At 44.9% G+C, this 15,496-nt stretch overlaps 1 protein-coding gene across 2 annotated transcripts in view; it reads left to right on the top strand.

Annotated features, from left to right (window-relative positions):
• LOC140422100 (galectin-related protein-like) overlaps positions 1–15,496 on the top strand; it is a 31,901-nt gene that overhangs the window by 3,791 nt on the left and 12,614 nt on the right. Inside the window, exon 5 of one of the 2 annotated variants that reach the window (XM_072507118.1) lies at positions 3,263–5,306. The exons of the other annotated variant lie outside the window; for it this stretch is intronic. Within the exon in view, the coding sequence (XP_072363219.1) occupies positions 3,263–3,406 (144 nt within the window). The 3' untranslated portion in view covers positions 3,407–5,306. Of the gene's footprint in view, positions 1–3,262; positions 5,307–15,496 lie in introns of those variants that run through there. 2 annotated transcript variants of the gene reach the window in all.

The following is a 15,496-nucleotide window of genomic DNA, read 5'->3' as shown; positions in this document are numbered from 1 at the left end:
AACGAAGAGAGGATTTGATGGGGTGCATAACCCAGGGTCCATTAATATAAGAAAATCATCAAATTAAAAGTGAATTCACAAGAGATGTCTTTGTAGTGTTTAAAGGTTCTGAAAGGGTTAAAGGACATCCATCAACTGTCATAATTGGTGTATTGTTTTATTTGGTGCAGTTTAGTTAAATTGTAACAGGTTTTGCTTTTTAAAATGTGAGTTTTATCACCTTCGACTATCAGATTTTGACACTTAAACAACATGGATACAGTTATTCCTTATGACACAAGATCGTTATGAACGGTGGATAACATTCAGTCAACAATTGCCCTAAAGTCTCTCCAACACCATATTCAGTGGCTTCACAAACAAGTTTTCACCTCGCCAGCCTTGCTTGGGGCCTTTACTTGGATGAAATGATGAGAAAATGCCACCTGCTGATTTTTGAGAGGAAGCATTTTGTTGTGAATTGATATCCTCAAACTAATTTTGCAACAACCTTGGCTGTATCGGTGTTGGGCAGTAATAAAATATGTCTGGTGATAGATTAGTGAAAACCCATTCTCCCCAGTGCAGTGGCTAATACAAGAAGATTTATCAAGCTGATTGGCAAAAGATGTGGAGATGCCGGCGTTGGACTGGGTAGACACAGTAAGAAGTCTTACAACACCAGGTTACAGTCCAACAGGTTTATTTGGAATCACTAGCTTTTGGAGCGCAGCTCTTTCTTCAGTGAACTCACCTGAGGAAGGAGCTGCGCTCCGAAAGCTAGTGATTCCAAATAAACCTGTTGGACTTCAACCTGGTGTTGTAAGACTTCATATGGGCAAAAGAACCAGATATGACATGAGAAAAGTTTCCCAGCGAGTTGTTGTGATCTAAAAAGGTAATCATGGCAGCACAGTGGTGTAGTGGCTAAGCCCTGCTGCTTCATGGCGCCGAGGTCCCAGGTTCGATCCCGGCTCTGGGTCACTGTGTGGAGTTTGCACATTCTCCCCGTGTTTGTGTGGGTTTCGCCCCCCCACAACCGAAAGATGTGCAGGGTAGTTGGATTAGCCACGCTAAATTGCCCCTTAATTGGAAAAAATGAATTGGGTACTCTAAAATTTAATCATAGAATTCCTACAGTGCAGTACTGTAGGAGGCCATTCAGCCCATCAAGTTTTCACCAGCCCTTGGACAGAGCACCCTACTTGCCTCCACCCTATCCCTATAACCCAGTAACCCCACCTAACCTTTTGGACACTAAGGGGCAATTTAGCTGGCCAATCAACCTAACCTGCACATCTTTGGACTGTGGGAGGAAACCCACATAGACACGGGGAGAACGTGCAAACTTCACACAGTCATCCGAGGCCGGAATTGAACCGAGGTCCCTGGAGCTGTGAGGCAGCAATGCTGCCCACTGTGCCACCAAAGCAGATCCTTGGAAAGGGCATTGGATAAATATGGGGTTGGGGGGGGGGGGGGGGCGGGGGGAGGGAGAGAATTACAGGGCCGTGGGGAAAGAGTAGGGAATGTGTTGAATGGTCTTTCAGAGCCAGCACAGGCATGATGGGCAGAATGACCTCTTTGGGCTGTCCTGTTCTATGTAATAATTGATGGAAACTTTCTCTGTCCAAGGAATCTCGCTCTCCTTCACACCCTGACTCTACATTTGCCTGACCCCTTCAGCAATTATGTGAGCAAGTTTGTCAATACGACAGTGATTCATTATTTTGTGAACTCATTATTTTAGACTTGGGTGAAGATGGAGTGAGTGGTGGAGAGCTGCAGAGTTAAAATTGGGACATAGCAATGAGAATCATGCACAAATTGATTACCATCTATGAGAAGTCTTGTAATAGAGGATTATTGAAACTGGAAAACTTTTGAACAACTTGGGAGTAATGACTGTAAGCAACAGCGTAGAAGTTATATTCTTCATACTTTTCTCCTGTTCAAATATTGATTCTGTTTCATATCAACATTCGAATTCCTTTTTTTTTTAATGTTACTTTATTCATTCTCAACTAGGAGACTTGGAAAGTCATGAGACATGTATTAGATTTATCAATAATTAAGAACAGAGTTACTGTATAACATGTTAATGTATGGGCTATCTAACAGGAATCAGAACTAACTTTACTGAGTGACTGTGCCCTTCCCAAGTATTTACAAAACCCACAATGTCAAAACCTTACTAGTCAGTTGGCACCAGAAGGTTGGTGTGACATGGCACACACACCCCGTCACCATCACTTGCGTGACTTTGCAATTTAATAAACTCAAGTGTTGCTAATGCAGAGAAAACTGGTGATTTATTCATTATGGCGGCTGCCTTTGAAAGAATGTAAAAAAAAAAAAAGAAATATACATTTATCAAATGTGTTTATTATAGTTCTAAATTACTGTCAAAAATGACTGGTTTACAGGTTAAGGACAGAAAGCAGGATACATTATTTGATCTTTTGAGTATGGAATATAGAAAACCATTGTATTTTGGGAAGGGGAAATATATTAAAACAAAATTTGTTGCTATTTATTGACCTTGAAGAAATTCTTGTCGCTTTTCCATGTTTTCATGCCTCCACTCTTTCTATATTGGAAGCTCGCTGGTACCTCGCCCACTTGACTATTGTTCATATCAGTCTAGCTAGTCTGTATCGATCAGCTATTCAACTGTGGAAAGCATCACTGCTTTGTCTGATGTGTCTCTCACTCTGCATCCACATGCCTGAATGATCCAGTATGGGTCACTGATTGCAATCAGGAGCAGGGATCATAGGTAGACTAGATGATTCAGACTTGGTATGTTCCTCGTCTGTATGGCTGAGCCCCATAGGCTTCCGTGACTGTTCTGAAAAGAAAGTTTACAGTTGTTGCTGTAGATGGTGTACCAGTACTGGATTAAAACAGAGCCTGAAATGTAGAGCCAGGCTCCTTTTGAGTGAAGTTAGAAAATCCTTTTCCACACAAACATGATAGAAGTTTGGAACTCTCTTCTACAAAAGGCAGTCAACGCAAGATCAATTCTGAAGATGAAATCAGAGCTTTATGTTATCAAAAAATATTAAAGGATATGAGGCTGAGGTGGGAAATGGAGTTGGGTCACAGATCAGTCATAATCTCACAGAATAGCAGGATAAGTTGGTGGAGAGAAATGGCTGTTCTATATGAACTCCTGGGTAGGAGCATCTTTTTAATATTCTTGAGTAAATGTGATATATTTTAAAAATTGTTTTGATAATTACATTTTTCCCAAAAATGTATTTATTTTCCTGATTTACAGCTTGAGATCCACTGTGAATATCAACGATTCCGCATATTCATCGATGGGCACCAGCTTTTTGATTTTCACCATCGAGTCCTAGATTTATCAGCAATTAATGTGATAAAAATCTTTGGCGATCTGCAGCTGACCAAACTTGGTTAAGTGTATTTGGGATTGTCCAGAGGAACTGTGACCTTGCTGATGGGTCAAAGACTCACCATCGACACATGTGAGGCAGTACCAGCTGGGTGTGAGCTGCCTCACTGCCAGGCTCCATTGTTCACTCTTATGAAAGGAAGAATGGGACTGTTGTTTGGACATTGACAATGTAACGGATTCGGGGAATTGGCCATTTTAGGGAGCAATTGGGGGGGCGGGGAAATAGCTTATGATGGAAAATAAAATCCAATTAATGACGGTTCTGATACTGCCAGGATGATTTATTCTAAAGGTTAACATGCCTGGAACATCTACACAACGGGTGGGGAGGGGGGGCAAAGGGTAGTGAATAAAGTAATTTTTTGTGTTGTTTACACCGTGCACCATCCGGTGTTCCTGCACTGAAATGACAGCACAAATAATTAACAAATTATATTTTAAAAAAGGACATGAATAGTCAGGGTACTGTCTAGACTGTAAATAGTTTTTGTAGAGTGTAATACGGATGGTGTGGTTTGTGTTATTTATGACACTGGATACTTATTTATATACATCATGCCTTTTAATCTGAAAGAATTAGGTAAACATCAGAATGTTAGCAAATGAATGTACCAGATATTTAGACTGTTTCTGTAAATTAAAGGTGTATTTCTTGAAATTCGTAGCCTATTAATTTTATAAGCAATAAAACTGTAGGCATTCTGATCATTACAACAAAGAATCATTTCAAAAAGAAAATAATATAATCCATAATGCTTGTCCTAAAACTCTTAAATTTAAATAGATTTTCTGGTACTATATGATTCAATATGTTTTAGATTAACCTGCTAATCTGAACTCTTATTCAGAGCAATTGGTATCAGTGGGAACTGCTTTTTCTATTAGTTATTGTACCTAAAATAATATTTCACAATGAAACATTTTCTAATTGTAAAAGAAACTAATTTAAAAGGAAACTAGAATATCTGATATTGTACACATGTTCGGTGAACAGAGTTGTTGTACAAAGTTTATTAAATGTTGTTATTGTTTGTCAGTATAAAGACAGACTTAGAGAAATGATAGATCGAATCGGACAGTTGAGTGATTGTGTTTAACATCAAATTACTTTGTGTCAGACTATTGAGATATTGTATAACTTGTGGGCGGCATGGTGGCGCAGTGGTTAATACTGCTGACTCACTGCGCCGAGAACCAGGGTTCGATCCCAGCTCTGGGTCACTGTCCGTGTGGGGTTTGCACACTTTCCCGTGTGTGCGTGGGTCTCTTCCCCCCCCCCACAACCCAGTGATGTGCAGGGTAGGTGGATTGGCCAAGCTAAATTGCCCCTTTTAATTGGAAAAGAAATTGACTTGGGTACTTTAAAATAAAAAAAAATAATTAATATTGTAAAAATTGTGTCAGAAGCTGGCACATTAATTTTGTCAGCATTGCATTCAGGTTCTTAGCATGCCTGCCAATTGGGCAGAAATATTTTTGTGTTTTCCACTCAATCTTCCAGTTTGTATGTTGCTGCACTTGTCAAACTCTTTCACAAACTCTGTGTAATGGGTATCCGCCCCTCGCATTTACTGCAGCAGAATGACCTGAACATTGGCAGTACATTGGTCCCATTTCAGGAGATAGCAATATCATGGAAGTGCTGGTTATGTGAGGGTAATATGGTGACGCCAGCAGAGCATGCTGTGTAATTCTGAATATCTCATTATTTTCTACATCTCTAAAACTATGATGTACTTGGTGGATGCTTTGACAAATGTATTGATTAATTTATTTTTAACCTGTAAATAACTGTAATTTACATTTGGAAAGGCATTTATGTTTGATAATGCTGTTACCAATATCAGGCATTTAACTTTGTTAAGATCAATCTTTAGTTAAATTAAAAAATATTTATAATTTCCCCATATTTTTTTTCTTTTCACATTTCCATAATTTTTTTCTTTTCACATTTCCTCCCCTATCAGTTCAGACATCATCTTCCATCCAGTCCTCCCTGTGCAATGGGCAGAGGGAAACTTCATCACCAATTTGTTTCTCGTGTTTGATGTGTTCTGGAAGTTCAGTTGGATGATGCAGGAGTGGTGCCCCACCAGACCAGTTGCCTCTCCAAATGGCTCCATAGCACCACAACGGCAGTGTTAGACCAATCTTTTGACATGGACAGGGGTAATCCGTGCCTCAATTGCCAGCCTGTTTGCCTTGGAGTCAGATGTTTAATGATTTCACCTTTTTAAGATGGGCGTACGGTCAGGGAAAATGCCAGAAATACTCAACAGATCAGACAGCATCTGTAGAGAGGAAATTGGGCACAACAGTGACCTCAACGTGCCCGACTTAGAACAAGGTCGTTAAATCTTGTGAGAGGCCTTCTGCGCAATTCGCAATGCTCGCTGTCTTGTGAGATTCAAAAGAATCTTGAGATGCTGCGATTTGAATAACGCCCTCATAGAGGACTCTGGTTCAATCCCAACCCCGGGTCACTGTCCGTGTGGAGTTTGCACATTCTGCTCTGTAGCCAATGAATAGGAGTCTGATGTAGGAGTTCTTGTTGTCGAGATGCTCCAAGGATGAGTGTAGGGCCAGGGAGACAGTGTCTGCTGTGGACCGGTTGAGGCAGTCTGTGAATTGCAGTGGATCAAGGCATTCTGGAAGAATGGAGTTGATGTCTCATTACCAACCTCTCGAAGCACTTCATAATGATAGATTCAGGACCACTAGACAGTAATTGTTGAGACACATTGCCTAGTTCTTCTTTGGCACTGGTATGATAGCGGTCTTCTTGAAGCAGGTGGGAATCTCGGAACTGAGTAGGGAACCTCGCAACGGGAGCGCCGCACAGTTGGAGGGTTAGTTCTGAGGGAGTGTGGGGCAACACGGTGGCACAGTGGTTAGCACTGCTGTCACATGGCACCAAGGACCCAGGTTCAATCCTGGCCCTGGGTCACTGTCCATGTGGAGTTTGCACATTCTCCATGTGTCTGCCTGGGTCTCACCCCCACAACCCAAAAAGATGTGCAGGTTAGGTGGATTGACCATATCTTTTTTATTAGAACAGTAAAAAATATATACAAGGCCAAATGGTACAAACACTAATTTTGTGTTTGAGAAACAGGGTACCCTCCCCTCAGTGCCAACGTATGGGGAGGGGAGGGGTGGTAGGATACTCTGATTATTAAAACAATTCACAACACCGTTGGACAAAAAACAAACGGTACAAGCACTAAACATTGTGCTGGAGAGACCAGATACCCTCGTCTCTGTACCAGAGAGGGGAATAGGTGGACGGGCCATGCTAAATTGCCCCTTAATTGGGAAAAAATAATTGGGTACTCTAAATTAAAAAGAAAAGATTCATCTCTTGCAACTATCCAAGTTTCCCCCTCTCTGCCTTAGTGTTTGCTGACCCTCCTGTGAAGCACCTTGGGATGTTTTTACTTTTTTAGAGGTGCTATATGTAATAATCCCCTTGAGACCCATGGGGATACCCCAATTGATCTCCCCGTGGGACTCGTGAAATATAATGTCCCTCGCTAGTGGGCAGTGACCCTTCAGCTGGGGTTCATGGAAATCGCCCTATAAAAGCCAGCCCGGACTGGGACCGGCTAGAACAGTCCTGTTTGGGACATTGGGACGATAAGCCAAGGCAGCAGGGTGGTGCAGTGGTCAGCATTGCTGCCTCACAGCGCTGAAGACCCAGGTTCGATCCCGGCCCGGGGTCACTGTCCGTGTGGAGTTTGCACCCTTGTCTGCCTGAGTCCCACAAACCAAAGATGCGTCTAGGTAGGTGGATTGACCACGCTAAATTGTCCCTTAATTGGGGGGGGGGGAAATTGTATACTATAAATTTATTTAAAAGGACTGTATGCCACTTTGCAGCCTTTACTTTTGTCGTTGAATTAAACCTCTTTTGGATTTACCTTCTCTGGCCTCCTGAGCTTTTACACTCTAAAAATGAAATTCATCAAGTGTAACGGTCACTAGCAGTCGGATCAGTCTGTGACATTGGGCTACATCCGTTCTCTGTATGGCGTCTGTGTCTTTCCCGTCGTAGTGAGAAAATAAGCATTTTTCATTCATGAATTCAATACCTTTGTCTACAGTCGATTAAATCCATTAGTTTTTTTTCGCTTTGTGACCTTTCTGGGATATTTCTCCCTCTGCTGGATTGCATTTCTACTGGATAAGGTGGGAGAAAGCTGAGACACTAACACCACATCATCATCAACGGTACTGCTGCTGGTGTTTTGTCATTGGTTTATTTATGTTCACCGTGCTGGAAAGGCACTGGGGAGTTCATGAATTAAAAAAAAAAAACACTTCCTCTTATATTGGAAAGGGAGAAACTCTACTGAAGCTTTTCATCTTGCACCAACCAGGACAAAGAGAAGTGACAAATTTTGACTAATCAACCAATCAGCAGCCTTTTCCCCTGCGCTATAAATTGTTGTGATACATTTGAACTCTGGCGTCCTTGAATTTGACCTGATGAGTGCAAAATGGTTCTCAACATGTCAATATCGCCTGTATTATCAAGCGACATCCTTGAATGTGTAGGAGGTCTTATTCTCTTACTCTCTGTGGAATTGGAGTAGACACATCCACTTCTCTCCTTTGAAAGTTTCATAAATAGTTTTGAGTTTGATTTTTACCATCATCTTTGGGTTGCCTAATTGGGACCAGATGAGAATCCTGTATCCACACATGCTGAGAGTGGGCCGCGCTCAGCGATTTTACACAAAGTGGTCCCCTAATTTTGTGTGTCCAGGTCCACCATCTGGTTAAGGAAGTTCTCTAGGAGAGTTTTGATACTTCAGCAACACCCGGTTGTGCCCCTGGCTCCCTCTTTGGGCCATGGAGCCTCTGGCCCGGATGGTTCCTTCTTTAAGCTCGCTGGCTGCTTTGGTGAAACTGGTGACATTCCCAGGGAGTGGTTACTCCACCATCGGCCAAATAGTAGCATCCCCATCAAATGGTCTAAATATGGCTCCTAGTCGCTGCGGAGTGTGCAGCCAATCGGGTCCTAGTCCCTGCCGAGTGTGCAGCCAATCGGCACCTCGACCCGATGGGCAGCACGGTAGCATTGTGGATAGCACAATTGCTTCATAGCTCCAGGGTCCCAGGTTCGATTCCGACTTGGGTCACTGACTGTGCGGAGTCTGCACATCCTCCCCGTGTGTGCGTGGGTTTCCTCCGGGTGCTCCGGTTTCCTCCCACAGTCCAAAGATGTGCAGGTTAGGTGGATTGGCCATGATAAATTGCCCTTAGTGTCCAAAATTTCCCTTAGTGTTGGGTGGGGTTACTGGGTTATGGGGATAGGGTGGAGGTGTGGACCTTGGGTAGGGTGCTCTTTCCAAGAGCCGGTGCAGATTCGATGGGCCGAATGGCCTCCTTCTGCACTCTAAATTCTATGATGACCCGGCGGAGTGGGCAGTCAATCAACTTGTAAGAGATGTAATGGAGGGACGATTTCAAGGAAAAATAGGAAGGAAGAGAATGGAAATGGCTTGAGAATTGAAGGAAGTTATTGGAGAATGAAAAAATAAAGGCGGCATGGTGGTGCAGTGGTTAGCACTACTGCCTCACGCCGCCGAGGACCTGGGTTCGGTCTCGGGTCAATTTCCATGTGGAGTTTGAACATTCTCCCCGTGTCTGTGTGGGTTTCACCCCCAGAACCCAAAGATGTTCAGGGTAGGTGGATTGGCCACGCTAAATTGCCCCTTAAATGGAAAAAGTTTTTAAAAATGAAAAGATTGACTCCGAACTGAGACATGAAGAGGACAATGAGACACATCAGGATCGTGATTGAGATTGGGGAGCGCGAGGGTCTGGGGTGAATATCAAACTTTTTCACCGTTACTTTCCTGCATATGTGATAATGCAGTGGTCAGCAGGGGGTTTTGTTGCCTCATTTCCCACCAGCCCAAGGCTGTTGATGCCACTTTCAGTGCATTTGCCCCATTTTGACCAGGATTAACTGTTTGTTCAGCCAACAGCGATGGAATCTGGGGGTGAGCTGGTCTGTATTGCTGAATTACCCACAGTCGGTGTCTGCCAATTCTGTCACGAGGAACGTTAGGATATTCAGCAAGAAAAAGATGTTACATCACAGCCCTGTGCCATCTAAAGCACTTCCCTTCCAATTAATTATTTTCAAATATTGCCACTTTGTTAAGTAGGCAAACTCATCAACCAATTGTACACAGCAACATCACCAAACTGGCCGCGATTTTCCGGGGCTTGTTTGCTGTGGGTACAAATCCCGTTATGCCCGCTAACTCTCACAAGAGGACTAAACGGGATTTGCACTGGGGCGATCTCCGAATGCAGTCTTGCACGTTCCCCCATCGCCGATGAAATAAGATTCACGCCCAATGAGGGCATGAACCTGATTACCATCAACTTGCATGGATTGAAATATTCCTAAATGGCATAATGCCATAGCTTCCAGGGAGGGGGTCAGATGCTCACCGGGATGAGTTACTGCTGCTATCCAGCAATCAAGACGACCATGCAATGGGGTGGGGTTAGGGGGCAGGGAGACTGGGGGAAGATTTCCGGCGAGATAGATTGCCGGGGGGGGGGGGGGGGGGGGGGGATTTCTAGCTGGACCCTGATGTTCATGTGTCTCTTATCTTTGAGATCGGTGTGCCCTTTTTAAAGGGCACCCTAATCTCTATGGAGCCGGGATGGTCGGCGTCGCCAGGCCCCGCCCCTCAAGAATGATGGTGCAAAACACGTCCCCGGCTATTTTTTCACAAAGTGACAGAACATCTGGAGAGGCTGTTACTCTGGGGAGAAAAAAGCCAATTTTCAGTCAGAGCCTGACACTTTACTATTTTGGGGGAAAACTCCACCCTGTAAATGAGGTGAATAACCAGTTAATCTTTTTGGTGGCGCCTGAGGAATAAATATTGGTCGAAACATGGGGAAAATTCCCCAGCTCTCTATCAAATAGGGATGTGCAGTCTTTTACATCGAATTCAACAGGCTGGTATGGACATCAAATTAACCTGAATGGTGATACCTCCCACAATGTTCTTTGGAACTCCAAAGCAGAACCTAATCTTGTGACAATAAGTGATGATGATTATTATTATTATTAATGACTCACAGAGAGTGGTGAATTGAGCCATGCTGCTTCACAAACATACTTTCCTAACTTAAATAAGCATAGTACTGCAGATGTTGGAACCTGAAACAAACAAAATGCTGGAAAAACCCAGCAGGTCAGGCAGCGTCTGTCGGAAGTGAGAACCGAGAACGGTGCGATTTTACAGCCTGTTTGCCATGATCGAGAACCGCGACGTGGATGCAAAATCTTGTGAGAATCGGGAAACGCAATTCTTGTCAGAGAGGTCACGTCTCCCGTTTATCCACGCTCCTCGCTGGTGACATAACAAGGTTTCTGCCTGGAAATGGTGGGGAGCTCATTTAAATACATTTGAATAAATTTGCATTTGCTTAAAGCTCTTTCCCCTCACAAAATATTGAAACCTTGTGGACGTGACGTGGCAACAGGTTTGCGAAGACAGGAAACAGTCAAGGGGGCTCTGCCAGGGACCCCAAGGTAAGTTTAGCCTCTGGTGGGAGAGGGACTTGCACGGGCAATGCCCAGACACAGGTTAGCACTACCAATGCATTGCCAGGACAATGCTGGGGTGGCCCCTCTGGGATGCCCGATGGGTTGGGTTCCCCTTCTGTGTGTTGGAGAGGGCTGTTGCCTGTCCGGGGGGGGGGGGGGGGGGGGGAGCGTCCCCAAGACTGCGATGGGGGGGGGGGGGGGAAGGAGGGAGCCCAGAAACTGCGGTTGTCTGTGTGTGTGGGGGGCAATGCCCCCAAGATTGTGGTTGTGTGGAGCGATGAGGGGGGGGGGGGGGGGGGGGGGTGGTGAATGCTCAAAGCCTACAGTGGAAGGGGGGCAGAGAGTGCCCCGAGACTGCAGTTGTGTGCAATTGCGGGCGGGGGGGGGGGAGAGAGTGCCACGAAGACTGCAGTGGTGGGGGGAGAGAAGGGGGGAGATTGCCCCTGAGACTCCGGTGGTGGGAGAACCCCAATGCCTGTGAAAGGGAGGGGAGAGAGAGCAGTACCCCAATGCCTGCGAAGGGGGGAAGGTAACAGAAATCAGAAAATTCTGCCCAACATTTTAAGTGCGTATGATGTAGAACTTAGAAACTGATGACCTATGCCCCCCACCCCGTATGATGTAGAACTTACAAACTGATGACCTATGCCCCCCACCCCCCAAGTCTCACAGAGTCATAGAGTACAGCACAGAAAGAGGTCCTTTGGCCTATCGTGCCTGTGACGGCCATCATCTTTATTATTGTCACAAGTCGGCTTACATTAACACTGCAATGAAGTTACTGTGAAAATCCCCTAGTCGCCACACTCCGGCGCCTGTTCAGGTACACGGAGGGAGAATTCAGAATGTCCAATTCACCTAACAAGAACGTGTTTCGGGGAGGAAACCGGAGCACCCGGAGGAAACCCACGCAGACACGGGGAGAATGTGCAGACTCCGCATAGACAGTGACCCAAGCGGGAATTGAACCTGGGTCCCTGGTGCTGTGAAGCATCAGTGCTAACCACTGTTGTTCTGAGCTTCTATATTTTAAGTCACTGACTGATAATTGTATTGCCAACAGGCCAAATCCAGTTACGTTTTCTCCAGACACTCTCCATACTGGTTTGACTGGTTCCTTTGCTGGGTGGGGCGTTTTGAGAGTGGCTTCTGTTGGTTGCAAAACCTAGTGTGTATCTGCAGAGCAAAACTCTGCTCAACTCCTCAATCCAAGATTGATGTATTTTGGAATAGATCTGTTTGACTGCTGAAACACAAAACAGGCAAACATCTCGACCACCATAATTTAGCTATAAAATACTTCCCCAGAACGAAGAGATGCTGGGAGAGATGGAAGCATAAACTATGAGAGAGAGAGAGATGAAATTGAAAGAGAAGGGGAAGGAGTCACAGAAGAAACGAAAGATGAAACTGAGAAAGATACGTCATTTTTTTTTTACTAGACCCTGAAAGGCAGGTTATTCTTGAGCTTGAACACATTTTGCCAGTTTGCTGGGATCTGCTTCGGGATAACAATTTACGTGGCAAGTTTTGAACATCTGTCACGCATCAGTGACAGAAGATTGGCAGAGGCTGGATAAGGTGTACCGACATGAAAATCAGGCTCGCGCGTCACTCTCAACAATTCATTACCTATCCAATGATTAACTTAGTGGGAAATTTTCCCTCTGGCACTAAGGATGAAGGATCTATGTATATTGATGTGGAGAAAAACAAGTACATGCAAATCAATGCTGTTCATCTAAACTAAGGGCGGGATATTCCTCCCGTGTTTTGCAGGGGTGGATGGTGGCTCACCAGTAGCTGGTGGCAGGATCCGCTCCAGTCCTCGTCACCGCGAAAGCCACGGAAGGGATGCACTGTCATTGGCCAAAAAATCCCACCCTAAATCTGAAGGATGAGTCAGATCGTTCTCCTGTTGAATGTTTTAAAGTGTCATTAAAAATAAGCTGGTCATTTGTTCGTACAGAACTTAATTATTGCTATTAAAAAAATCCATTACGTCAAAGCTTTTCATCTTGCACTCATCAGGACAATCAGAAAAATATTAATGGCAGGGGAAACAATGACTCTATACTGCATGAGAAGTTGGTGCTGATTGGTTGGCAAGTGGATTCTGATTGGTGGAGGTATTTTCATGGAGAATGCAACAGTTGATGGTGGCTGATGGTTAACTGCTAAGCATTGTTTGAAATTTACACCAAGCAGTGTGACTCTGATTGGTCAAGGCATGGCTCTTGAACCAACGAATGGCTATCATTTATTTTGTTTAGCTGAAACAGGTTAGACATGTACACACATTGCCCGGGTGTCCCCAAAATCCATCTTACTGCATTCAAACCCAAAAAGTGTCTCAGAATCCGTACAGTACAGATGGAGGCTGCTCGGCCCATTGAGTCTGCACCGAACCTCTGAAGGAACACCCTACCTGGGCCCACTCCCCTGCCCTATCCCCGTAACACCACCTAACCGTTGGACATTAAGGGACGATTTAGCACGGCCAACCCACCTAACCTGCACATCTTTGGACTGTGGGAGAAATCCGGAGCACCCGGAGGAAACCCACACAGACACGGGGAGAATATGCAAACTGTAGCCACCTGGGATGGCCACTTCCCGATTACAAAATGGACACTTTGCAAAGATTGCAGGGAAAATGGACAATACTGAGAAAACAAGCAGGTTCAGGGTCTGTCTGTTCATTGGAGCCGCAGCTCCCAGACAAGACCAAAACTACAAGCCGATTAGCATACTAATGGGCCAGTTCCAGGGACAAAAGAGTAACATTTAAGTAAACGATACGAAGGCAGACACCTTGGCGCCAGAGGAGACCAGAACAAAGCAGGCCAACGGCCACCTAGGACATGCCCAGCCATCAGGGCACCCACCCCGTTATTGGAGGAAATCGATAGGAACGATTGAGAAACGGCCCAATTAATTGGGGCCAAGTTCAAGGCCCGCCCAAAAGCGCGCGAAGCCCCTTTTGGGTATAAGAAGGATCCCCCAAGAGAGAATCGTTCTCTTGGCTCCGGCACTCACCGAGGAGAGACCTGCCCAAAAGCTGCACCAGACCAAGTAAGTCCAAGGTCAACGCACCAGACAGACGTCCTTAGCTGTTATCCCGTACCAGTTCCACCCCAGCAGCCTCAGAACCGAACAACGGCCATTGTTCCTCTGACTGAGTGGGCGCCCAAAGCTAAGTACAGGCTTTAGCAGTGATAGTTTAGTCTGTAGTATTTGTGCATGATTATAATTAACTGTGTGTGTATATAAATAAGCATTTGACTTTGAACTAACTAACTGGTGTATCGAGTCTTTGATCAGTATTCGGCTTGAACCTTGTGGCGGTATCGAAAGATACCTGGCGACTCTAGAGCAAAACATGATTAGAATTAAGGAATATTGACCGCCATATTCAGAGCCAAATAAAGAGAGAAACACAATTAGCAACATTTACTGGTGACTCTGATGCGATTCGACTTAGAACTGGCCTAGTCACTCCGAGAGAACCCAAATTTGAATTGGAATCCAATTGGAAACAGAAAAACCACAAGTGTGAGAACGATACTGATCAAACCTCCGAGATTTGGAAGTGTGTTAATGCATGCGTACTAACAGGGATATAATGTAAACCTGAGAGATTTTGTTGCGTCAAGCTGTCGGGAGTTTTGTAGGCCGGAAAATAGCGTAAGTCGTACTCGTGTTTACATCACCACTTTATCACCCCCTGTTCCAAATTCAGTAGAGAACCTATAGATAGAGAAAATGGCAATGAAGGCAATGGAACACCTTATGAACCCCCAGGAATTCGAGGTCACAGCGACCAGTAGAGTAGGACAGTGTCCCGTATGGGAAGAGGAAATCAGAAAGTATCTCAAAGGGAAAGGATGGCCCCTTTGGAGCGAATTCTGCGATAATGAGGAAACAGGTCCCAGGAGTATTGGACATACTTGGTGGGAGAACCTGTCAGAGATCCACAAGAAGAGCTTAGGGCAAGCTTGCAAGCCGATGGCAATCGTGTCCTGCTTGGCACAATTGCGAGGCACAGAGGAGGTCGTTAGGACGCTCCGTAGAGAGATAGAGGAGAGAGACAGAAATAGCGAGGGAGATGTGAGCGAATTTGAGAAGGAGAATAAAGATTTGAGAGAACAGTTAGCAGCGAGGGACAGAGAGGTGGATGATGCCAAGTGGACACACCAGTCTTGTCTCGCCCATTTGAGTAGTTTTCAGACCCAATATGATAAGGCCTACCAGGACACGCAACGTGCGGTCTTGGTAAGGCAAGAAACCGAGCAACAGGTAGAGAAATTGCAGAAACAGTGCAATGATTTGAAATCAGCCCTACGAGCACTCCACACTTCCACGACGGAACAAAGGCAGAGCTCAGTAGATCACGCAAAGTGCCGGAAGCAAATTGCAGAATTGCAATCTCTGCTTTCCGTTCATAATGAGTTTCAAAGTACGTTTGGACCTCAATTAGACCAGGAAAAGGCCCCGATTGGCAGGAG

Source organism: Scyliorhinus torazame, chromosome 1, assembly GCF_047496885.1.
Source record: "Scyliorhinus torazame isolate Kashiwa2021f chromosome 1, sScyTor2.1, whole genome shotgun sequence".
NCBI classification, from domain to species: Eukaryota; Metazoa; Chordata; class Chondrichthyes; order Carcharhiniformes; family Scyliorhinidae; genus Scyliorhinus; species Scyliorhinus torazame.
The sequence above is the reverse complement of the archived record's forward strand: the minus strand, read 5'-3'. Positions and strand labels throughout refer to the sequence as shown.